This window comes from Sturnira hondurensis, unplaced genomic scaffold (genome assembly GCF_014824575.4).
Source record: "Sturnira hondurensis isolate 20B ecotype Veracruz unplaced genomic scaffold, ASM1482457v3 Scaffold0016684, whole genome shotgun sequence".
NCBI classification, from domain to species: domain Eukaryota; kingdom Metazoa; phylum Chordata; class Mammalia; order Chiroptera; family Phyllostomidae; genus Sturnira; species Sturnira hondurensis.
Genome location: NW_028089315.1, coordinates 1,577,374 through 1,602,817, shown reverse-complemented (window position 1 = coordinate 1,602,817; position 25,444 = coordinate 1,577,374). Strand labels below are relative to the sequence as shown.

Below are 25,444 nucleotides of genomic sequence, written 5' to 3'. Positions count from 1 at the left end.
ACAAAGTGCATAAGGTGGCTCATAACAAGAGAAAAAACAGGGCTCATAAAATTAAAAAAAAAGAAAAGGAAATGTCTTTTCTAAGGAATCAGTATTCATTTTCTTCTGGCTCTATGATACATGAATTCAATTAACAATATTTTAATAATTTCTATCATATCCTGCTTGGAAGAACCACTTAAGATAAATAACGTGTTTTAACATCCTTGTTATCAGTATAGTTTAATAACATGAGAAACATATCACATATAAAATTCAAGGCAAACTTTTTCTCTGGATTTAAAAAGATGTTTTGGCCAACCTACAGCTATAATCCTACAATGACTCTCAGAGTCTATAATCAGTGAAAAAGAGAAGTCTAGACAGAGAGATTGTATTTTGTGATGTGATGGTCATTGCATCACAAATGTCCCACGTGTCATCTTGACTCTATTGTTTTATTTTTCCTTCCCTTGCCCTTTTTGCTTATGAGACCTTCCCTTGAAAACAACAGATTTGGTAATATTATAGTCAAGTAAGTTGATCCTCATTGTAACCGGCCAAGATCTACTCGCTTGCTAGAAAGTTGGTGCTATGAACAACAACAAAAATTGTTCTTTTTATTTAGGAAAAATAAGCACCAATTTCCTTATAACATTTATATAGAAACATCACTTGTATGAAGTATTCAAACATACTTGGATATCTTCCCTGGGTTCTACAACTTTAATCCTGAGTCAGTGAAATTCCTTTAGAACAGTGAAATTACAGAACAGTGAAATTCCTTTCAAAGTAACTATTCAGTTAATCCAGATTTATGTACCATATTTTGCCATGTATAATGTGCTCTGGTATACAATGCACTCCCAAGTTTTGGGGCCAAACTTTCAGGAAAAATATCTTTCATTTTAATTTTTTAGTTAATTAATTAATATTTAGAAACAAAACTTAATATTGTATTTCATGGTAATATTTTGCATGTGGATAGTCTTATTGTTTTCTAGAGTTATACTTTTAATGCATAAGCATAAACAAAAGAATAAAAACATTAATATAGTTATGGAATTAGCACTATACATGTATAATGAGCATCCTTATTCTTCCCTTGAAAATTTGGGCCAAAAAGTGTGCATTATACACAGCAAAATATGGTAATTACTGATAATGTTTGGGCTGCTGAGTATACCTTACCTTAAAATATACTCACCAAACATTTAATATTTTGCTCTGTGTAAATACTGCTTATCTTCATACTAACTCCACTAACTTAGGGACAGATTAACTTTATGATTGCTTTGACTAAAATGATCAGCTTGAAATTGTTGAAATATGTCTGCTGAGTAGCTTATACTATTTTGCATATTATATTGTAAAACTGAACTTTAAAATACAATGACATCTCATATATTAGGACATTAGTCTTTTGCTAAATTCAGATTTCTAGAACAATGCTTAGACATCAGTAGTGACCCAAAAAAGCTTCTGAGAATCACAAAACTTTGATTTTTTGAATCCACGTACCTAATCCCTCGCTCAGGTTTAATGATTTTTTAAATAACAAGCAAAACAAACAGACAAACTTTCTCACCAGGAGATTAGAACTAAACTAGAAAATAAATTTTAGAGAGAGGCAGTGACAGAATTAAATTTGGAAAAAGAAAAATCAATTCATAAATCTGTATGCAAAGAAAATCTCATGGGACACTAGTTAAATTAATCTTGGAACATCAAGAAAATATGAAACTATATTTACTGATCTCTGAGTAAGTATGAAAATATAATATGCTTAATCTAACTTCTACTCAAAATATTTTATACTAAAAACAATTGCTTTGGCGCTTCAACGAGTAAGCCCTAGAGTTCAATAATATAGATAATTACTTCTCAAAATTTAATAGGCCTATAAACACAGTTGGGATCTTATAAGAACGTGGATTCTTATTTAGTGGACCTGAAAGTGTGGGCAAGACTCTATTATTTCTAATAAGCTCCCAGTTAATGCTGATAGTTTTCTAGCAAGAAAGCATTACTTGTAAGTAATGTCAGATAAATGAGATGCTACTGTATTTGATCTCAAATACTTTTTGAAACCTGAAATTAAAACATACTACTCCTATAAATGGACAAGATTATATTACACACGATTCATTCACTTTGGAAATAAGGAAATAACATATAATGAACTATTTTTAAAATACGAAACATGTGAGAGCAAAATAAATAACAGCATTATTCAGTCTTCCAGCCATATAAGTAAGCATGCATGAGAGAATTTTATTTAAATCTAAACTTGGTCAATACTGTGCAAAATTTGATGTGAGTTCTATCTATAGCATACTAAGTCATACTCAATAGAATCTGTAATTCTCTTAAATTATATTCTTCATCCTTTTCATAACAGGTAAGTATGCAACACACAAGGCAAATTTGGAGGAATTTTTTAAAGGATACTTTGTTTTAATTTATGTTAATGGTGAAACACTGTGCTTTATTCAGTGGTAAACAATCAAGATTTGTTCTTTGATTTAAAAATGTCCATTATCATTTTCGGTTTGTGTCTTATGTGTATAAATAGTATATGTATTAAAATATCCTATAAATAAACTGGAGCTGGGAGAAGTCATATACTATAATGCATTAGAAGCTATGGATTTATAGCCTTTATAGGCATTTCATATATTATTTAAAATCTTGAACTTGTCAAGTTTCTTTATATTGAACTTATAAAATATCCATGTCCAGTGACATTAATGTGAAACTGTTCTGATTTTACCACATCTTTCATACAGAAATTGAGGTTCTAAATGCATTATTGTCCATTTGACCCTCTTCTACTTCAGTGAAATTTGCTGAGTGAGAGATTTCTGCTATGCTCCAAATAGTTATTTAACGTCAGATGTCTAAACAAAATTGCCTGTTATGTTTGGTATGTATAGAATGTCCAGGAAGAGTTGTATATGTGGTGGGTGGGACACCAGGTAAAATCGTAAACGATATTTATAAAAGAGATATGACTTCAAGAGTTTCTTAAAAGGTCAACATATACACATGTAAAAACTTAAAAAAACTTTATGCTGGACATTAAGGAAAATGGACTACAATTCTAAATCATTTATAGAAGATTTCCACATTTACTATCACTTTGTAATTCTTCCATTTAAAAAATCAAGATGATATAGACAGTAATTGCATAAATCTATTACCTATAAAATCCTCTAATGCAACTTTTTTCCATTTTTTAATAAAAAGTAAAATGACATGTATGTACTAAAAAAGTTCTATGAACCTAGAGCGGATGACTAATTTATGCTAACCAAAAAATTATAAATAATTAGTAAATTATTTCTTATTAAAATTTTAAAAAGTTCATGACCCCATAAGACAGCCTAATGTTTAAATGATATGTTATTGGGCAAATTGAGAGTCTTTCCAAAAAGATTTTCTGGGAAGAACAATTAATTGATACAAATGTGAGTGCAAATCTGTTAATTTTTAAATTTTAAAGCATATCGTCAAAGTTTTCGCTTGTGCGCATGATAAAAATTCCATACATGGTTTTCTCAGTGACAATAAAAAGCACAGTTTATTAAAAACTAAAGTAAAAATCAAAATAAGATCTTAAAAAATCGGTCACAGTTTTGTCATTGGTATATGGAGGTTGTTCCAGGGACCCATCCAGAGCTCCTCGTCATCTGACTGGGTGTGGTCACTATGGAGTTCCAAAGCTTCCTTGCTGTTCCTGCTGTCAACCGTGGACTCCTGTTCAACTGTGCTTTTCAGCCTGTTCCCCAATGGCTTCACCGCGGTACTGTCAGTCCCCAGTGGGCAAGGGGCAAATGTAACCAGGGTTGGTCTCACGGTCATTTTTTCAGTAGAAAATGGCCCCTTTGATAAAGTGTTCAGGGGGACATTCTCCTCATGTGTCACTGCCAACTTGTCTAGTTTCTTAAAATGCCTCCCCAGGTGGACAGGGGAAGTGACTTTAAAGTTGTTGGTGAGGCAGGCACGGCGGGTTCTCACCACAGAACCATTCTGTGCAATGTATATATTGCCATTAATATTACTGTGGATATTAGGGTTGTGAATACGGTTTCTCTGACATTCAGGAGCGCTGTCTTCTCCAGCCGAGCTAGTTTCATAATCTCGATCCACAACTAACTTGATCATTCTTTTTCTTGCCCACTGTCAAAATTGGAAAAAAAAAAAGCGTGTGAGACATTATCAAGGGACTGAAAAGGGCAAAGATAACAATGCTGGTGTAGTTCCAAACCTTTGCCGGAAAGCAAGCAAAGGTTTATAACTCAAAAGAGGTAGGAGGAAGCAGCTCTTTATCAACAACAGTTTCTTTCCCAGCAATTCTTTACTGATTTTAGAGTTTAATAACTTCTGGAGAAAGCATTGCTGAGTTAGGAAGTAGACATGTATTTTAGGGAGCACATGTATTCTTTCAGATAAAACTGCTGCTCTGAAAGGAAAAAAAGGTATATTATTTATATCTGACTAAGGATCAGATCCATTGTCTGACAGTTGCTACACTATTCAGGAAAGTTAAACAGAAAGGAACACACCACATTATATTTTGTTCATATTAATACTTCTGTCACAATATTTTTAAACCCATATTATTCTGATTCCTAATTAATCCTTCATTGTTAATTAATTTTTTTGGTATGATTTAGTCCTTTTATTCCATTGAAGTGTCCTGGTTGTATGGGTCATCTCATTGAAATATGTAAACTTAACATATTTTCCCATCCTGATAATATTTAGTAATACACAAAACTGAAAAGTAGTTATTGTAAACTTTCCTTTTGTAAGCAACTGGAACACAATGGGCATTATTGCAAACTTATTTTTCTCTTATCATCCCACATTAGAAATGGCAAGGAGCAAAGATTAAACAATCTGAGGTTATCCTCAACAGTATTGTATTTTCAGGACATGGGAACCACCAGCACATTGCACTAAAAAAACATGCACTTTGATTTTCAGGTATATATTTTCAGATTATTATGTTGACTTACCTATGAATATTGTATAAGTCTTATTATAATTTAACTTTTTTCTCAATTCACTTTAACTCATATTCACAATAGAAAGGAAATGGTAGCAAATTTAATTTTTTTAATTTTATTTCATTTAACTTCTGATATTTGAACATGCCAACAACAGATGTATTTGAACCTGTTCAAGATATTTATGATAATGCCTTTGCCAGAAATGTACATATATGCAAAACTATGAAAGTAGACTCCTAGACGCTTCATTTGTTGCAGCGTGTCCTAGAGTTATTTTTTAGAAATGATATAAAAACCACCATATGTATTTACCTAATACATTGCAGTAAAGAGACATCCTTTTAATACGTAATGCCGCATAGCATTAACAGAAACCACACTAGAAAATATTAACTACTGATTAACTGGTTGCATGTCTTCCAAATTAACTAATATAGGAAGGATGAGTCTGTTTAACGCTATACTCTGATATACGCATCGATTTGGATAGCACATATATTCACTTTTCTGGCATGTTTCTAATCTTAAGTCAGGTCAAAATCATGGTGAATTTCCTTCCTTTCAAGTGTCATGTCAGAGAACACACAGAAGGCACGGCACACAAGAGCACTCATCACTGCAAAACTCCCACCTACTGTGATCACTTTTAAAGTGCTGTGTTGTAACCTTCAGCGTTTGTTCCTGCAGGCTTCTTTTGGCTCGCTTCCCTGCTTTTGTCATACTCTGGCACCTGGAAGCCCCATGGACCTCCCGACTGACTTTCGCTACTGCTGCTACTACTGCGTGATGATTCTGATCTCTCCTCACTTTCCACACCTCCTTCTCCCGATGCCATGCTGCCCCCCTCGGTGACACCTTGAGATTCAAGGTCTGTTGTTTCTTCTGTAGGGGCTGGCTCACTTTCCTCTCCTTCTGTTGGGGGTTCTTCTTCTTCCTTCGGTTCCTCTTCCAGTTCTTCAGGTGGCTCCTGTTTTTTACCTTTGACTTCCTGGACCTCTTCAACAACGGGCCTTCTTCGTGCGAAAAATATGTTTTTCCTTGCTTTTTCTCCCTCTGACTCTGTGGATTCCGATTCTGATTCAGGGGTAGAACTTTCCTCCTCCTCAGAGGGCGTCTCTGACTCAGACTCCTCTTCTGTTGTCTCAGAATAACTGAACTCAGACTCTTCTTCGCTGTATTCAGTATAGTCACTGGAGGTCTCCTCTTCGGATTCTACAGTGCTTTCCGTAGCTTCTTCCTCTTGGTCCAGAGTTAGTTTTAAGTAATCTTTATCTTCCTCAAAACGTCTCATCCACTCTTCACTTTCAAGATCGATGCCGCTTCTCTCTGCTAGTCCTCTAACTTTCTTAAAAATCATTGGGAATATTCTGGCTCTGTCCCATGTTATGGGTATAGGCTCAGCTTCTGGTGGCTTTTCAATAGTGACAATTACTTCTTCCTCACTAGGCTCTATAATTTCAACTTTGGGTTTTATAATTTCCTTTTCCTTTTCCTGAAAATTATGAAAAGGCAATTGAACTGTGAGCCAGGGGATAGGTATGATGTGATCTTTTCCCACATAAGTTAAGCAGGAAAGAATCTGCAGGCCAATAGCTTTATGCAAGTTATATTACTAATTTCAGAAAGTAAACACATGATTCTCTGATTTTTATCCCCACTGTTTATACACAGAAGATGACCAAGAAAAAATAAATTATTTCATTTTGGCTTTTATTAATGACACCAAATTCTAATGCTTTCTCATTTTTTTCTTACACGTTGATTTTGCATCTTGTATCAAAGGAGAGAGAAACAACTCTTCATAACTTCTTTCCTCTCTCATTCATACACTATAATATTTTTATGCAATTCCTTTAACAAAATTTTAAATAATCATAAAATTATGATAGTTTATCTGAATAGCTTGTGAAATTTTACTCTATTCTTAATTTTGAATAGGATAAAGCTATAGTAATATTTTTTTGTTTTGTGTGTATGTGTTTTATTTAAATAAATGTCCCAAGTACATATTTTAGGCAAAATATACAAATATTTTATACATGCCGTGCTAATTTAAGCATAATTATTTCGTTAAATATTGATGGTAATATTTTATTACTCTCATAACTGAAAGATAAAGACTGTACTTTTTCACAGTTTTTAGGTATGCCGGACAATGTAGAATGAAAGTAAACAGTGTTTTGCAAAAGACTTTTTTATGTTTTATTATGTTAACTTTATGGGGAAACATTTAGGAATTTAGAAAATATAATTTTACTGTAGCTTTATTCTAGGTGTCTTAAAATTTTACAGAAGGGTATAAATTAAACTTACATAAAAATTAATTTCCTTCTACAGACAAGACAAAATTGTCAGCATTATTATATTTCTACGAACAACATGTATTAAGTAAACAGAATTTCTGATTTTTGGAAAATTTTGTAGCCTGTTATTAAATAGGGTTAACAGATTGTTCTTGGATTATTAATCTTACATAAGAAACTTATAGTAATTACCTCTTCCTCCTCATATTTCTCCTCAGCTTCACCAACCTCCTCACCATATTCCTCTTGTCCAGCTGGTGGTAGCAAGCGACCACGACTTCCGTATTCAGGCATTTCATACCTGTAACAGAAACTTACACCTTTAAACATGTTTTCATGTGCTCTGGGTAGACTCTACCATGACTGATCTCTGTTTGCTTCTTTTTCTTCATTATTCAAACAACAGGTAATTATACCTCACCTATTAGGTTCCTTGTAAACTAGTTACACAACCATAAGTACTACAACCTGATGACCAATGGTTTTTGCCATAATGGTACCCTGGAATAACAATAAAAAGAGTCAAGTTATTTCAGATTTACTTTTTGGGTGAGTCTAGAATGAAGAGAAAGGCATATTGTTCCTTAATTAATTGAAGGATTTAGGACACAAAATAGGTTCTTTCTAAAAGTATATAATGGCTTATTCAGAACAAAAAGTCTCTATTTACAGTAAAAATCTGCTTCCAACATGATCTGTAGTGATCTTTACGGTTCTCTACTGTATTTTTAGAAAGCAGTTAACTTACATGTGTAGAAATGCTTATTACTAAATTCTATAGTATGATTTCTTAATTTCTCTTGGACAAATCTTGAGGGGGACTGGTTAAATAAAATCTTAAACATCTCATATAAAAATGGTGAATCAGGAATTGAGCAAATATGTTTGACATTTTTCCCATTTAAATAGTTTCCAATCATTTTTACTGCATTCTTAGAGTTGTAGTCAATATCAGCATAAACTTCAAAACAGAACTCAGTGTAGAAAACTGTTTAAAACTTGACTGAAAGTAAAACTGGATGTGTTACTTATTTTCAAAGATTAAACAAATAAAATTACATTTATAAAACAAATGGTAGTAATAATAATTTGTTTAAACTTTATCATTCGTAAAAATATTAAGATACTGGATAAAAAAATCTGAAGATGTACCCATGCTCATAACTGTAATAATCTTGTCCATATTCCTGGCCAGGATCAATTCCAGATTCCATGGATAACTCCTATTGTTCAAAGAGAGAAATTGCATTTGAAAACAAATTCTTATCACATTTCAGCTCAAAGTCAGATTTCCAGACCTGGAATGAGATGACTTTCAAAAGACTCCTGCCAAAGTAACTTTAATCATGAATGTTAGTTAAACATATTCAATTTTTTTTCTGGCTATAACTATTTTACACAAAATAAGGTTATGTTATTAGAAAAAAAGGATAAAAGGGGAAATGTTTTATAGTGGTAAATCTGTTAAAGTTACAGATAAGCCTATCACTTGTTCTTGGATACGTTTAAAACTATCAACTGGCAGTTAATATTTCACTCTATTTTAACATACTACTAACAGAGTTTAGCTTTGAGAAAAATTAAAGTGTTCTCTTTAGCATTGTTTCATTTTCCTGCTAAGTTTTCTAGTAGCCAGAACATTTCTATTTATCAAAAGTTATTCTTAAGAAATGAGCTGATAATAATCATTTATACAGTAATAAAATTACATTAAGATGTAATGTTTTTCAAGGATGTTTACATTTTAAAGCATATGGGATTTAATAAAATTTAATTAAATCTATAGTTCTGGATGTAATTCTCTTTTTGTTAAACAAAGGAATTTGTCAGAGCACCGCCCTCTCAATGTTTTCAGTTCAGAATTCTAGACAATACCAATTCTTTGAGCTCTACTCTTTCAGAAAGATGTTTTTCCTGAGATATACATACAAAACCAGTTTTAACTAACAAATTTAATTTCATTATATTTCCCTTTTAAATTCTATTTTAACATTTAAATAAGTTGAACTGAAAAGGTTAACCAAATTAATTTTGCAATGAAGTAGGTAAAGGGAAGGAAGAAAAATTATAGGTATCTTTGGGAAAATGGATTAGTATTTATTTCTAATTATCTATACAAAATTATCTATTTTGTATATAATTAATTCTGTTGTTCCGGGTATAACAATAATTCAGGGAGAATATTTGTCTTAGAGCATAAGTATATTGTTAGAAAAATATGAAAACTCACAGCCCGTATAACCTTCAGCTGTGCTCTGTTTGGCAAATGTCATTTAAAAAATTGAATTTGTGGCCAAAATTTTATTTAGAAAATGCTATTAAAAATCTGGACTTCGATTTGTTTTTTTAAAAAAAAAGATGGCAATACTGGTCTCATATGATCATTTCACGAATTTGGTTAGTGGTACTACTCCCTATAGCAATCATCTTCTCCACTAGCTACCACTGTGTTCTCAACCAGAGTTTTATATCTATACCCACAGTCATGACAGGATCTCTCATCTGCTCTTTTGTTTTTATATTCTATAAACTCTGTTCACTTACACTACTGCCCTAGGTATTTATTAAGTTTGCAGACACTCAACTCTACTAATGTACTATCTAATGACTTTGTGGTTTATAAATGCTTTGTAAACCATTTGCAAAGGAATCTATTTTTGATGTTAAAGTCAGCTTCATTTTACCCACCAGAACAGCTAAAATTAAAAAGAAAATTATCAATACCATGTTTTGGCAGGGACATGGAACACTGGAAGTCTCATACACTTCTAGACAGATTATAAATTAGTAAAATGTTTTGGAAAATGGTAGTAATCTAAAGTCAAATACATGCATATCCTGTTTCACAGAAAATTAATACAGTTCAGTTTGTATACCCAGCAAAATGCCTATAATCACTCACCAAAATACAGCACTCATAACAGCCCAAACTGGGAACCAATGCAAAAGCCCATGAGGTGAATATACTCTTAAACTACTTGGCTAATACACATTTAATCTAATACATATGGACACTGAAAAAAGATCACCAACTGGTTTTGAAGCTGAAACCTAAGTGTTCATCAGTGGAAGAATGGATAAAGAAAATGTGGCATGTATATAAAATGGAATATTATTCAACCTTAAAAGCATGGGATATCTACCATATGCAACACCATGGATAAAATTTGAAAACATTATGTTAAATGGAAAGAGCCAATCATATAAAGACAGAAGCAGCATAATTCCATTTACATGAGGTATCCGAAATAATCAAACTCATAGAAGCAGATAGAGTGATCATTGCCAGGTGTGGGGAGAGGGGAAAACGGGAGCTACACTTCAACAGGTATAAAGTTTTTATTAAAAAAGATTAAAACGTTCTAGAGACCTACTATACGATATCGTGCTTGTAGCTAACAATATTGATATGCACTTAAACATTTGTTAAGAGAGGGGATCTCAAGATAGGTGTTTTTACAATTAAAATGATTTTGAAATTGATTTTTAGTAACTTTTAGCAATAATTGAAAAACAAATATTTATGGAAACCTAATGCAACTGAGTGAATAGCAGATTTTAAAAGTTAGAATCAAAGTGTGCTTTAAAAAAAGTTATTTTTTTAAACACACACTTTTTTCTTAAAGAGAATGTAAAGCTCAGCTCTTGCTAACTACAACATATGTCTGGCATCAGATGTCTTTAAGAAAATAGAAGAAAACAGAAGCAAGTAGGAAGAAACACAGGAAACTTAGCCCTGATTCAATTAGTCACTCCGTGACCCAATATGAAAAGAAGGAATAGGTGCCTGTAGGAGGGAATAATCTGAAAGGTTCCTCTTGGAGTCTTATGCCACTCATCACTGAAGGGCAGAGTATCACCTTTTCAGAATAAGAAAATGAGGATGGACCAGGTGATGATTAAGATTCCTAAGTCAACTGAAAGGGACACTGAGATGCTCCACACAGTCCTTGTTACCCTTATCAGATCATCCTACATTTAGAAAAATATGCTAAGTAGCATACTAAAAAGTGATTTTATGGCTAGATAAAATACTGCATGTTATTTTTAAAATTCATTTTTGCTAAAATAAGAGAATTTCTCATAGAGAAGCCATAGAATTTGCTTATCTTATTGGCCAAAATATAAACAGCTATGCTGATGTAAAGAAACAAACCAAAAAAATCCCTAATAATAACTACTATTTACTGAATTTCTCTCTAGTGAGCTAAAAGCTAATATTTTAAATCTTCCTGCAATCATTTTATGGAAGTTGAAATTGATGCTCATCTTGAGGGTGCATATCTTGATTAAAGTCTTCCAGCTGGTAATTCGTATTTGGATTTTAACCCTGAGTTATCTGATTCAGTAGTCTTTGGAGGTGTCTCTAAGCAATTTTTTGCCAAAAAATTTATATATCATATTTTGCTGTATATAATGCACACCCACACTTTTTTTGCCCAAACTTTCAGGAAAATATTTTTTTGTTTTAATTTTTAATTCAGTTTTTAAATTTGTATTTAGGTACTTGTTTTTGTATTATAAAAGGATTTTTGCATTTATCTTTGATCACATTATGGTACAGGAAATTTTATGTAAGAAGTAATTATAAAACACAAGAATAGATACAAGGTATATCAGGTACTATCCTGTGCATCCTTGTTTTCCCCTAAAAATTTTGGGCAAAATGTATTCATTATACACAGCAAAATATGGTAAATTGAATATTCCTACCACAAAACTTCCAAATTTCAGAAAATAAATTTTTAAGCACAACATTTCTCTCTCTAGCAAAGTGAAGATACTTTTGTTAAGAAAGTGGAATAATTTTTTTAAAATCCAGGTATCAAACCCCCAACTTAGGCATGTGCGCTGACTGGAGATTGAACCCTTAGCCTTTTGGGCATGGGATGACATTTAACCAAATGAACCACCCAGCCATGGCAAGAAAATGGAATAAATTTTTTTAAGTGGTCCATATAAAATACTAAATTTGCCAAGGGAGATATATTTACATAACATTGCTTTTTATTTACTAAAAACTTGAGCAGTATCAAAACACAAAAAATATAAATAATATGAATTTATATCTATGCATCTCTTTCTCACCACAGAAGAAAATGACATAGGCATTATGAAATAGACACATGCTCAAAGGCAGCATTTGAATGACATGCAGTGATTAAAGACTGTGAGCCACAACCAGTTTTCACCTTTTGTTATTTCAGCACAGATGTCTGCATTCTTTCTTCAAGCTTTGCCTAATCTAAATCTGATCTCAGGAACAATTCTATGACAAGTGACTGATTAGGTCCGTGATTACTTCATTCAATGATAGCTTGCATTTAATAGGATCGAAATTCTTATTTGTCTAATTTCCAGAGAATGACGAAAAAAACCCCACAGCATTTCTACCACCAGCAAGCAGTAAAAAGGAGATTTGCTCGCATATTTATGTATTTATTTATTTTAATTTAAAACCACCTTTTTGCTCTTGTAAAATTATGCCACGTCGGCAGCCACCCACCCTGCCTACACGCATGATAGACATTAATGCCGCGTAGAGCACTGTGAAAACAGTGAGGTTGAAAAGAGAAAGAAAACAGATACCTCTGGTTTAAGAAGAGAGGGCCTCAGCAGTTGTTGTTGCTGCCAAAGGAAATTAAAATAGAAAAAGATTTAGAAAGTAATTCATATGAAAAAAATAGATTATGACTGGAAAGAGCGAAAAAAAGGTGACACCTTAAACCTGGTTACCTTGGGATCATAATTCGTTATTCATGTGATGGCTACCAACAGCATTAAACAATATTTTGACTATTTCTGTTGGAGCATAAATTAATAGATAATTTATTTTAATTTCAACATTGTTTTAATTAACATCAGTTAACTTCTTTAAATAAAAATCCACAATTTTCTCCGTTTGAGCTTCACAGTACAGAGTCACTCATGCTTCTAAAAGCACTTTAAGTGTTACACAGTTCTTCTTAGCACACTTAATATCATTTTCAATTGCCCCTCTTTCTTTCACCCTAATCACGTTAAACGTAATCAGGTTCACTAGGACGAAGGGAGGAGCACCGGAAGTGATGATATAATAGAAATATATTCACCATCATGTTAAAGACACGCTTCCCATTTTTCTTTTTACCAAAATGTGGATTGCCTGCACTCAAGCATTAAGCATGTTCTCAAATTCTTTTGTGATTAGAGAAATGGTTCTCTCTCAGAGTTTGCAGGAATTGTTTCCTACTCTCTCCCTATTTTACCCATCCTTATTTAAAGAAAAACACAGTTACTGTTCATCTGTTTCAGGATAACTCATACTTTAATGAGAAGTGAACTAGATTTGCAACTCAAAGTTTGGGAGAAATAGATATACAACACCAATCTTAAAGTGAACAGTGAGAAAGTGGGCAGAGAAGGCCTGAGAGATACTTCCACCAATGAACCAGGGTTTGAAATGCCTAACAGAACAACTACTTGACGGAACAGACAGATTTTCCATGATAGAGTTATTAGTGAGTCTACTTCAGGTATCCATTTAAAAGGGTGGGATGTTTAAGTTAGAGGTATTCTGATTCAATGTTAGTTATTAATTAGCCCCTTCCCCCCAAAATATTTTTAAAGTCACTCACCTTAATTTTCAAATAATTTAGAACTTACTTTTTCTAAAGTATTAGCCAATCAGGTCATATGCTTATTTCATTCTCTTGACGGAGAAACTGTATGCTAACCATACATACTAGGTTCTCAGAACTTCACTGATAGTGCTTCTTACAGTGAGGCTAGCTAACTACTCTTGGCCTGAATGCCCAGTGTCTTCACTGTGGACTAAGAGTCAAATAACACAATGGAAAAGCCAGAGCTTTCTCATAGTTTTTTTTTTTTTTTTTAACTCTTTGAGATTTGAAACTTTAATGTGATAGAATGCAGCCTTGGACTCATAATAAGAACAAAAGTCAAGTCAAATCATTGCTACAGTTTCCAAATTAGGTTTATAGAAAAATAATTCGGGGGTAATCTCATAATACTGAGTAATAGAAATTCAGGAAAAAATAAATGTGTCCTTGAAAAGGTGAGCAGCTAATCTTCATTCACCTTTAAATGAAAGAAAATAGTATAGCATACTTGTAAATTTTGTAAAGCACACTAGTTTTGAAAAAAGATATAAATCAGTCCCTGATATACTATAACACCATATAATGCCCTTACCTCTGATGCATAACCTCTCCTGCAAGGCAGAAATGAAGAAATCGTATTAAACATCTTGGCTTCTTAGGCTAAATAAAATTTTAGGTAATGGTGTTTAAAAAATCCAAGACAAAGTTAGAAAGTAATTTTTACTAAAAATTGTATCAGTGAGAAATATATTTTGTGGCAGCATCAAAACAAGAGGAAAAAGGTTTCATGCCTATGTTATTAAAAACAATGATCATCCCACCCCTCATTCCATATGAACACCAACACATACATTAGAGTCGGCCTAAACATTGAACTGGTGCTGTTGACCATGCCATATGAAATCAATAAACAACTAACTTCAGTAAAGGTTTATTATGAAGAGGTAAGTACATAATTTTATAAAGTTCAACAAAACAATTTCTGTAGAAAACTTCTTTAATTAGAAGGCCTTCACAAGATGAATCTACTTATCTGCAAATGTATTTAGTAGTTAAGGTATTGCCAATTGAAATAGTTGGTAGTATCAGTGTTATAGTAATAGTATTTAATCCTATCAGCAATTTATTTTTTGTAATAATTCTGTAGTGAGATTTACAGAGTGATCGTGTAGTTATGCCAATAGTTATGGTAATGATAATTCTTCTACTGCATTTAGAAGCTTAGACATTTCACTTTCACTCAGTTCATATCTTTCAGAGATAAAGCTCATATTTAGATTTTAATAAGAATAACTAAGTCATATGCATAATATAAAATATCCAAATGAAGTTGGATTTCATTTTCCAAGACATTTAAACTGCCTCTTTTCTCTAGCAGCATGTTCCATAAATGTGGGAAATAAAATATCAATAGATAAATGTTACTTTTCCATGAATCTTTATGTTGCATTTAATTTAGTTTTTTATATTATTTGTTTTAGTTCAGAGGCAAAAAGGTACTTAGAAGAAGTGCACATTAGAATCAATATGTGTAACTGTCTGTGTGATTTCAACTAACATGATACTCTGTTGATTCCTGTAAGGCTAGTCAGTCATATAATATTGATATATACTATGTAGTTTATATCTAATGTGTATTAATTATTTTATTTTGCATTATTTGTGTGCATTATAGATTACTTTTTAAATTGTTCTATATTTTTGTTTTTAACACATTTTTACTTAACTTCTATTGATTTTTTCCATTACCATTTAGTCCCCTTAAAACCCCCAGCGATCACCACACTGTTGTCCATGTCCATGACTCCTTTTTCATGTTTGCTTAATCTCTCCACCCCCTAACCTCCCCACCCCACTAGCTGTCAACTGCTTTCCGTTTGTGAGTCTGTCTCTGTTTTGCTTTATGTTAGATTCCAAATGTGAGTGAAATCATACAGTATTTCTTTTTCTCTGACTTATTTCACGTAGCACAACATTTTCTAGGTTCATCCATACTGCTGCAAAGGGTAAAATTTCCTTCTTTTCTGTGGCCAAGAATTCCACTGTGTAAATGTCCCATAGTTGTTTTATCCACTCTTCCATTGATGGACACTTGGGCTGCTTCCATATCTTGGCAATTGTAAGTGATGTTGCAATGAACATAGGGGTACTTACATTCTTTTGAATTAATGTTTTGGGTTCCTACACATGTATTACCAAAAGTGGGATCACTGAGTCAAGAGGCAGATCCATTTTTAATTTTGGGGCATGGAGGTATCTCCACAATGGCCGCACCAGTCTGCATTCTCACCAACAGGGCACAAGGGTTGCCCTTTCTCTATATCCCCTCCAGCACTTGTCGGTTTTTGATTTATTGGTGGTAGCAATTCTGATAGGTGTGAGATAGTTTCTCATTGTGGTTTTAATTTGCATTTCTCTGATATTTGTGATCTTAAGCATCCTTTCATATGTCTATTGGTCATCTGTATGTCCTCTTTGGAGAAGTGACTACTCATGTCCTTTGCCCATTTTTAAAATTGGGTTGTTAGATTTTTTGATGTTGAGTTTTAAGACTTTATAATTTTGGATATTAATTCCTATTCAGATGTATTGGCAAATATGTTCTCCCCATTCTGTGGGTTGCCTTTTTATTTTGTTGATGATTTCCTTTGTTGTGCAAAAAGATTTTAGTTTGATTTAGTCCCATTTGTTTATTTTTTTCTCTGTTGCCCTTGCCAGGGGAGATAGATCCAATAAAAAATATCTATGAGCAATGTCTGTGATTTTGCTGCCTGTGTTTTCTCTAGGATTTTTATGGCTTTGAGTCTAGTAGTTATGTCTTTGACCCATTTTGGATTTATTTTTATGTGTGGTGTAAGAAGGTGATCTAGTTTCATTTTTCTGCATGTATGTGTCCAATTTTCTCAGCACCAGTTATTGAACAAACTATCTTTATCCCATTGTATGTGCTTGCTTTTCTGTTGCATATTCATGGGCTATAAAAGTGTGGGTTATTTCTGGGCTCTACATTCTCATCTGTTGGTCTATGTGTTTGTTTTTCTGCCAGTACCAGGCTGTTTTGATTACTATGGCCTTATAGTTTGGTTAATATTAGGTAGTGTGATTCCTCCAACTTTGTCCTTCTTTTTCAGGATTGCTATTGACACACGGGACCTTTTGTGGTTCCAAATGAACTTTTGAAATATTGGTTCTAGTTCTGTGGAATATGTCATTGGAATCTTGATAGGAATTCTGTTGAATCTATAGATTGCTTTGGGTAGTATGGACATTAGAATGATGTTAGTTCTTCCTATCCATGATCATATATGTGCTTCCCCTTATTTGTATCCTTTTCAGTTTCTTTCTTCAGTGTTGTACAATTTTCCAAGTACAGGTAATTTATACCCTTCTGTTGGATTTATTCCTAGCTATTTTATTCTTTTGGAAGCAGTTATGAAAGGGATTGTTTTCTTAATTTCCCTTTTAGTTCATTATTGGCATATAAAAATGCAATTGATTTCTGGATATTAATTTTTTATCCTGCTACTTTGCTAAATTCATTTATCAGTTCCAGTAAGTTTTGGTGGAATATTTGACATTCTCTATGTATAGTGTCATGTCATCTGCAAATAAAGACAGTTTTACTTCTTCCTTTTCAATCTGGATACCTTTTATTTCTTCTTGTTTGATTGCGGTAGCTAGGACTTCCAGCACTATGTTGAATAAGAGAGGTGAAAACATACATCCTTGTCTTGTTCTTGATCTTGAACATGAATATGTTCATGTTGAATATGATGCTGGCATGGGTTTCTCATGTATTTCTTTTATTATGTTTAGGTATGTTTCCTCTAGTTCCACTTAGCTGACAGTTTTGATCATAAATAAGGGCTGGATTTTATCAATGCTTTTCTGAATCTATTGATATGATCACATGATGTTTACCCTTCATTTTATTTATGTGGCGAATCACATTTACTGATTTGCAAATGTACTAACCTTGCATTCCTGGAATAAATCCCACTTGATCCTGGTGTAAGATCTTTTCGATACATCACGATACTCATTTTGCTAATATTTTGTTGAGGATTTTAGCTTCTGTGTTCATTAGGGATATTGGCCTATAATTTTCTGTATTTATACTGTCTATTTAGTTTTGGAATTAGGATATTGCTGACCTCATAAAATGAATTTGGGAGCCTTCCCACCTATTGAATTTTATGAAATATTTTGAGAAGGAGCGGTGTTCTTCTTGGAATGTTTGGTAAAATTCAGCTGTGGAGCCTGATCTAGGGCTTTTGTTTGTTAGGAGTTTTTTGATTACTTCAGTTTCATTTGGTATAATCTATACATTCATATACTCTGATTCTTTTTGATTTATTTTTGAAAAATTTTATGTTTCTAAAAATTTATCCATTTCATTCAGGTTTTCCATTTTGTTGGCATTTAATTATAATATTTTCTTACAATCCTTTGTATTTCTTTGGTGTCAGTTGTTATTTTTCCTCTTTTATCTCTGATTTTATTTATTTGGGTCCTTTCTCTTTTTTTCTTAATTAGGCTGATTAAAGGTTTGTGAATCTTGTTTATCTTTTCAAAGAACCAGCTTTTTGATTCACTGATCTTTTGCATCATTATTTAAGGCTCTATTTAATTTATTTCTGCTCTGATCTTTATTATTTTCTTTCTTTTATTCACTTTGGGCTTTGTTTGTTGTTGTTTTTTTCAAATTCCTTTAACAGTGAAATTAAATTGTTTGTTTGAGCTTTCTTCTGTTTTGAGATATGCCTGTAATGCTATGAAGTTTCTTCTTATGATTGCTTTCCCAGTGTCCCACAAATTTTGGATTGTTTTGTTTTCTTTTTCATTTGTTTCAAGATATCTTTTGTTTTCTTCCTTGATCTTGTTGACCCATTAATTGTTTAATAACATGTTGTTTAGCTTCCATGTCTTTGTGTGTTTTTCAGTTCTCCTCTTGTGATTGATTTCTAGTTTCATAGCATTTGGTCAGAGAAGATGCTTGATATGATTTCAATCTTAAATTTACTGAGACTTGTTCTGTGCCCCAACATGTGGTCTATCTTAGAAAACATTCTATATGAACTTAAAAAGTGTGTATATTCTGCTGCTTTGGGGTAAAATGCTCTGAAGACATCAATTAAATCCATTTGATCTAGTGTGTCATTAAGGCCACTGTCTTCTTGTTGATTTTCTGCCTGGATAATCTATCCATCGAAGTCAAGGGGGGAGGGCAGTTAGAATCCCCAATTATGACTGTATTTCTGTTGATCTCTCCTTTTATGTCCATCAAGATTTGCTTTACATATTTAGGTGCTTCTTTATTTGTAAGCATAAATGCTTACTAAGATTCTATCCACCTGTTAAGAGTATTTCTTTTATCAATATGTAGTGTCTTTCTGTGTCTCTTACTATATAGCCTTGATTTTAAAGACTATTTTGCTGGATATAAGTACTGCTACCCTAGCTTTCTTTTTCTTTCCATTTGCATGAAATATCTTTTTCCAACTCTTTACTTTTAGTCTGTGTGTATTTTTTTATCTGAGATGGGTCTCTTGGAGACCCTTATCTCTTACCATAGATAACGGTCTTGTTTTCTCATCCATTGAGCTATCCTGTGTCTTTTGGTCAGAGCATTTAAGTCATTTACATTTAAGGTGATTATTGATAGATACATATGTAGTACCATTTTATTGTTAGACCATTTTCCTCTTTTTTCTTTCTCTTTTTATTCTTCTTCTTACAGTAAACCCTTTAACATTTGTTGCAATACTGGTTTAGTGTTAACAAACTCCTTTAGTTTTTTCTTGTCTGGGGAGCTTCTTTATCTCTTTTGATTTTAAATGATAGCCTTGGTAAAGTAGACTTTTAAATGATAGCTGGGTAAAGTAGACTTGGTTGTAAGTCCTTGCTTTAAATCACCTTGAATATTTCATACCACTCCCTTCTGGTCTGAAATGTCTCTGTTGAGTAATCAGATGCCACTCTAGTTGGTACTCCCTTCTAGGTAACTTCCTGCTTTTCTCTTGTGGCTTTTAGGATTCTCTCCTTATCTTTAAGTCTTGTCATTTTAATTATGATGTCCTTCAGTGTATGCCTCTTTGAATCCAACTTGTTTGGGATTCTCTGAGCTTTCTGGACTTGAGTAACTTTTTCTTTCACCAATTAGGGAAGGTTTTGGTCATTAGTTATTCAAATAGGTTCTCTATCCCTTGCTCACTCTCTTCTCCCTCTGGTATTCCCATGATGTAGATGTTGTTACATTTCATGTTGCCCCAAAGGTTTCTTAAGCTCTACTTGCTATTTTTTATTTTTATTTTATTTTTTTGCTGCCTGGGTGTTTTTTTCTACCTTGTCTTTCAAAGCATTGATTCAATCATCTGCTTCACCTAACCTAGTATTTATTCCTTCCAGTGTATTATTTCATATATTGCATTCTTTATTTCTGACTGGTCCTATTTTATGGTTTGTGTATCTTTTATCATGCTTCTGAGTATCCTTATAATGATTATTTTAAACTCTCTATCTAATAAATTGCTTGCCTCCATTTCATCTAGTCTTCTAAAAAATTCTCTTGTTTTTTCATTTGGGGTCTGCCTTTTTGTCTTCCCTTGTAGCTGCTTCTCTGTGTTTATTTTTCTTGCATGTTAAACTAATCAACTGTTTAACCGATGGGTTGATAATATAATCAACTGGTAATCAGCAGTCTGACATAAGCATCACAGGTTGGATCAGAGTAATTCCCTCAGGTGGGGTTCTTGCTTCCACTCTGGCTAATGCCACTTGAAGAGGAGTGCTCTGCCTGAGAATGATGGCCCCTCAGATGGTGAATGACTCAGCACAGACATCTTGGTAGCTCTTCCTTAAGTTCTCTTCCTCGTCATCTGTCTCAGACTCTTCTTAACCATCTCTAGTCCACTCCACCCTCCCTCTACTGGAACCAGGATAAGTGACTGTGAACAATATCTTTTGTGTTGTTTTTTTAAGAAGCTCTCTTGAGTTTCCAGCTATCTCTCTTTAGCAGATAGAACTCCTGCTGTATAGTATCTGGGTTCATTTCTGGGTCTAGTGCTGTAGGCTAGTGAGCAAGCTTTGGTTTAGACTCCACGATTCTCAGGGGGAACCTCTAGCTGCTGAAACATTCCTCAGAACTTCAGCAGCCACCTATGGCCCTCTTACAATACCATTGCCCTCCCTACCAGTCACGATGTGCTGAAGTGGTTTCTTCTGTCTGTTAAGGCTTCTCTCCAGTTAGTGTTCAGTTAGTTATTCTGGATGAATTCTCTACAGTTTAGTTGTAATTCCAGATTGGTCCTTGGAGGAGGTTAGTGTAGCTTCTATTTACTCCTCTGCCATCTTGGCTGTCACCCAGATTACTTTTTAAAATAAGAAAATGTATAGTAATTTGTTTATTTACTTTAATAAGATACTAATATAATTCTTTATGCATTAATTAGAGTATAATATATCAGTAGAAAAAATACCTCTTTTTTAGAGCCTGGTTGTCAGTTTATGGACACTTATGTGTTGAGGAAAGAAAAATATTTTGGCTTGTGTATTCAAAGAATATTAGGATAATAGGTATCATGTAGAAGCTTTTCCTAATTGACTTTTAAGATAAATATAAGAATCTCTAAATATAATCTGCCAAAACCAGAGTAGATTAAATATAAAACATGGGTATGGATGTTTCATTTAAAAATATAATATACTAATGCATTTTTGGATTATATAAATATTGTAAAAATGTTATAGAAATGGACAATGTAACATTTTTATAAGGCTATAGGTACCCAAAATTATTATTTAGATTTCTTATAATATTTCTGCAGTAATTATTAAAGATTTAATTATTAAGGAAATCAAAGAAATTATCAAAGAATTTCTTTCACATTTCTAAAAGGTTGGTAAAAAGTAGGTTAAAAATATACACACACTCACATTAAAAGCTTACACAACTACGAATAATACCTTGTTAGAGCCTGCCAAAAAGTATTTCTCATGCATAAGATCAACTGCCAGCAAAAACTCCAAATGAAGTTTTTCAGTGAAACAGAAAAAAGTCACACTCAAAACTCCCAAGAAAGAAATTATGCTTGATTTGGATGAAAAGAATCTGAAGCAAAACTAATGAAAACAATTAAATTTACAAATTGTTTTTGATCTGATATTATTAATTAGAGATGCCAGACCAAATTCTTGAAGAAATGCCACACACATAGGAGCTGAAAGAAACCTTTGAAATGATTCATTGTTGGTCCATGAACCATATACACATACAATGGTAAGTATCAAGCAAGACTTTTGCCTATATTTTAGAATTGTGTTTTTCTCTGTGCAAACTTACATGTTCCTAAAGTTTTAAAATTACAGAGTAAAAAAGATGATTATACTTGTATTTAAAGTAGGTTTTTTCAATAAACACCATTAATCCATGTGTTTGACAGGAAAAACAAAGTTACTACTACTTGATGGTCAAGTGCACCTTTGGTTAAGAACACAGAAAGGTAGTACTTAGCCGATGTCTTTAAGAATTTAACAAGTTCAACTCTAAGATACAAGAACCACTACAATTACAGAGATTTTTTTCTAGGGTATAAATCTTTGTCTTCTTTGCCTAAAACAAAGAGTGAAAGTCTATATAAAACTTGTAATAATTTTCCAGATATATTTCCTCTTGATTTTATTTAAACTTTTTATATTTTATCAATATACTATAGACTAAATTTGAGTGATTTAGCCATAGTAATTAAAAAGTAATTAGTAATGAAGCCAATAATGCCCTTTTCTAAAATTTCAATAGCTAACCATGTTTTATATAATTGATAATTTGATTAAAATATTTATAATTTTCATCAGTGAACTAGTAACTAATTTCATACTAAATACACATTTTTAGACATTTATTTAAGTTTCTTTAGATAAAACTGATTAGACTTTCTTTATTGAACAAGAGATAAGTATTTTCTTTGAAAGAGGATTTTATAATAAAATTATAATTAACAATATAATGTAATAAAGTGAACAAGCAAAACTAAAGAGGACTTTAACATCTGCAGAAACAACGAAATGTCTTACAAAAGTCAACAACTCAAGATTTATTTTCATTATAAAGAAGAAAAAAGAGATCACAATGAGAAATAAATAGATAAGATAGCAATTGAAAAAAAAGTAAAAGGTTTATCAAATGTATAAACATACTAGTAAGATAAAAGCAAACCAGAATAAAGGGTGCTCTCATAAGAAAATAGATGACTATATCTTATAGCACCTGGGATTTATTTTGAAATACCATGATGTCTGTCATGTCCTATATCTTGAGATTGATTAACATTTTAATTTGGTAGCATTTCATCTCACCAAATACATAGGCTTCAAGGAAATAACAGAACCTATTATATTTTTAGCTTATTTGTAACAGTCTGCATTTTTCCTGGATCACTTACATACAACTATGATGAAAAAGTAAAAGTTACTGCATTAACATGATAAACAAGTCACTGGTTTCAATTGAATATCTAACTTTCATGCCCATTTATTCCCATTAAAATATATTGAAATTACTTACTTTTTAAATAAATGTAGACAAATAATGCTACTTCGTAGTTAAGAAAGTAAGATCAAATCTATATGTTAGTACTGATGAAGTTAATAATATTTTAAATAAAAAATTAGGTAAAAACAGTATTGCACTGAGTTTAGGGTAAAAAAATGAAATCTTCTTTAATGTTCAAATTTGCCTTCACTTGAAGATTATGATCAACAAAAGAGTTGTCCAGTTAAAATAGGAAAAGTGACATTACAGTGAAGTAGATTGGCTGTGAGATTGTTTTTCAAATTCCTCAACAGTATTGTGCAAATTCTCTTGGTTTTGTCCAGATGTTATTTCCATGTGTATTATCTCTGAAGGATAACTAACTTGGAGTTTTGGAATGTGTGTTGATGGATAGTTTTTTTCTATTTGACTGTACATATTAGCTACCGACTTTTCAAGTTCCGCTAAGTTTTTAACATGTTTGAGGATTCCTTTTGGTTCTCTTTGAGGATCTGCATTGCTCACTGCCGTTGATGTTGATAGCTGTACTGCGGAGGACTTTATTTCCTTGGCTGGTGTCATATTGACAGTGCATTTATCAGCTGGTATACAAACACACTTAGTGAATAAACCTGAAGTTGAAGGAGGTAGTGAAGAAGGAAGAGGAGGAGGTGGTGGAGGAAGAGAAGGGCGTGAAGGCAGAAGAGGTGGAGGAGGAGGAGAAGGAGCAGACAAAGGAGAAGGGGGAACAGAAAGTGGAGGAAGAGAAGGAGGATTAGAAGGAGGAGAAGGAATACAGGAAAGAGAAAAAGGTGTAAGAATAAGAGAAGGAGGAGGAAAAGATGGAGGGGGAGGGGGAGGAGGGGGAGGGAGAAGAGGAGGAGGGGGAGGAGAGATATTTGGTGGACGAGGAAGGTTTTTGAAAATGTTTCTCTTGGTTTCAATAGTCAACATACAAGTGGGTGTCTCTCTCCTAAAGGAGGGAGAATTTAAAATGCAGGGCATTGAAGGAGAAACTTCCAAGGAACAGTCAGCAGGAGAAATGATGGTATTAGGTTCTGATTTGAGTTCCACAGTTCTTGAAACTGTTGGCAAAGTAGAGAATGCGGAATGAGACCAAGGAGAAGAAAACAAAGAGTCTGAAGATAGAGATTTCATCTGTTCTGTTCCTTGTATAATCAGTGATTCACCTTCCCTTATTTCCTCTTTCTCTGTGAAACTTGTATCTTCCGTTGTAAGCAAGGGATTACTGCTACCTCTTCTGTTTGGATAGGTTTCAGTGCTTTCATTTTTAGCTTTCTGCCTGTGGTTTCGCCATCGCTCCAGATCTATGGTTTCTGTGCTATTAGGAGGCTCCCGCATTGATCTCCTAGGTAAGCAGATTGTCTGATTCCACATCTTTTGAATTTTTTCTCTTGGGCCCCTCAGAGACTCATTTTTGGCTTGTGTTCTGGATAAAAATGAGCCTACAGAATCTGTTCTTACTGAAAAGTCTGAATCTGTTGATCTTTGATCTGTATTTTCATTATAAAGGGTATTGTGGGTACTTAAGGCATCCTCATCAGTTGTCAATGTGAATTTTCTCTTAGAGTCGGGCTGGTTGTTCTTAAGTGATCCATCTACATAAGCCCGCTTGTGAGCCTCAATAGTATTGGAAGAAAAGGGCATCACAACGTCCTGATGTTTCCTGTCTTCTGAGACTGACTTATTTCCCCTGCTTTGTTGAAAATGGTAGAGAAGGAAAAGACTTGAAAGAGAAGAAGATAGTGAAATGTAAGGAAACAGATTGTGATATAGCTTTCATGAGAAAGATGTTTTTATGCTTCTCATTACTACTTCAAAATATAAAATGCCAAATAACACTAATCTACTAAAGCAAAACATTACTTTCATGTCCCTATTCTCCAAAAGACAGGGCAGAAAAGTGAGAGCTGTGAGTGTCATAAGAAATATTCATTTTTTTTAAAAGTAGCAATCTGTACAGTGATATTTTTAAATTATTTTGATACAGCA

The 25,444-nt window shown here is 33.0% G+C and overlaps 1 protein-coding gene across 2 annotated transcripts in view; it reads right to left on the bottom strand.

Annotated features, from left to right (window-relative positions):
- Positions 1-3,344: 3,344 nt before the first annotated feature.
- PCDH15 (protocadherin related 15) overlaps positions 3,345-25,444 on the bottom strand; it is a 791,076-nt gene continuing 768,976 nt past the window's right edge. Inside the window, exons 34-38 of one of the 2 annotated variants that reach the window (XM_037066919.1) lie at positions 14,495-14,513; positions 12,890-12,928; positions 8,453-8,523; positions 7,493-7,601; positions 3,345-4,161 (exon numbers count right to left, since the gene is read on the bottom strand). In XM_037066919.1, the coding sequence (XP_036922814.1) occupies positions 3,610-4,161; positions 7,493-7,601; positions 8,453-8,523; positions 12,890-12,928; positions 14,495-14,513 (790 nt within the window). In that variant the 3' untranslated portion in view covers positions 3,345-3,609. The remainder of the gene's footprint in view (positions 4,162-7,492; positions 7,602-8,452; positions 8,524-12,889; positions 12,929-14,494; positions 14,514-25,444) is intronic. The other variant, XM_037066920.1, reaches the window with a different exon arrangement.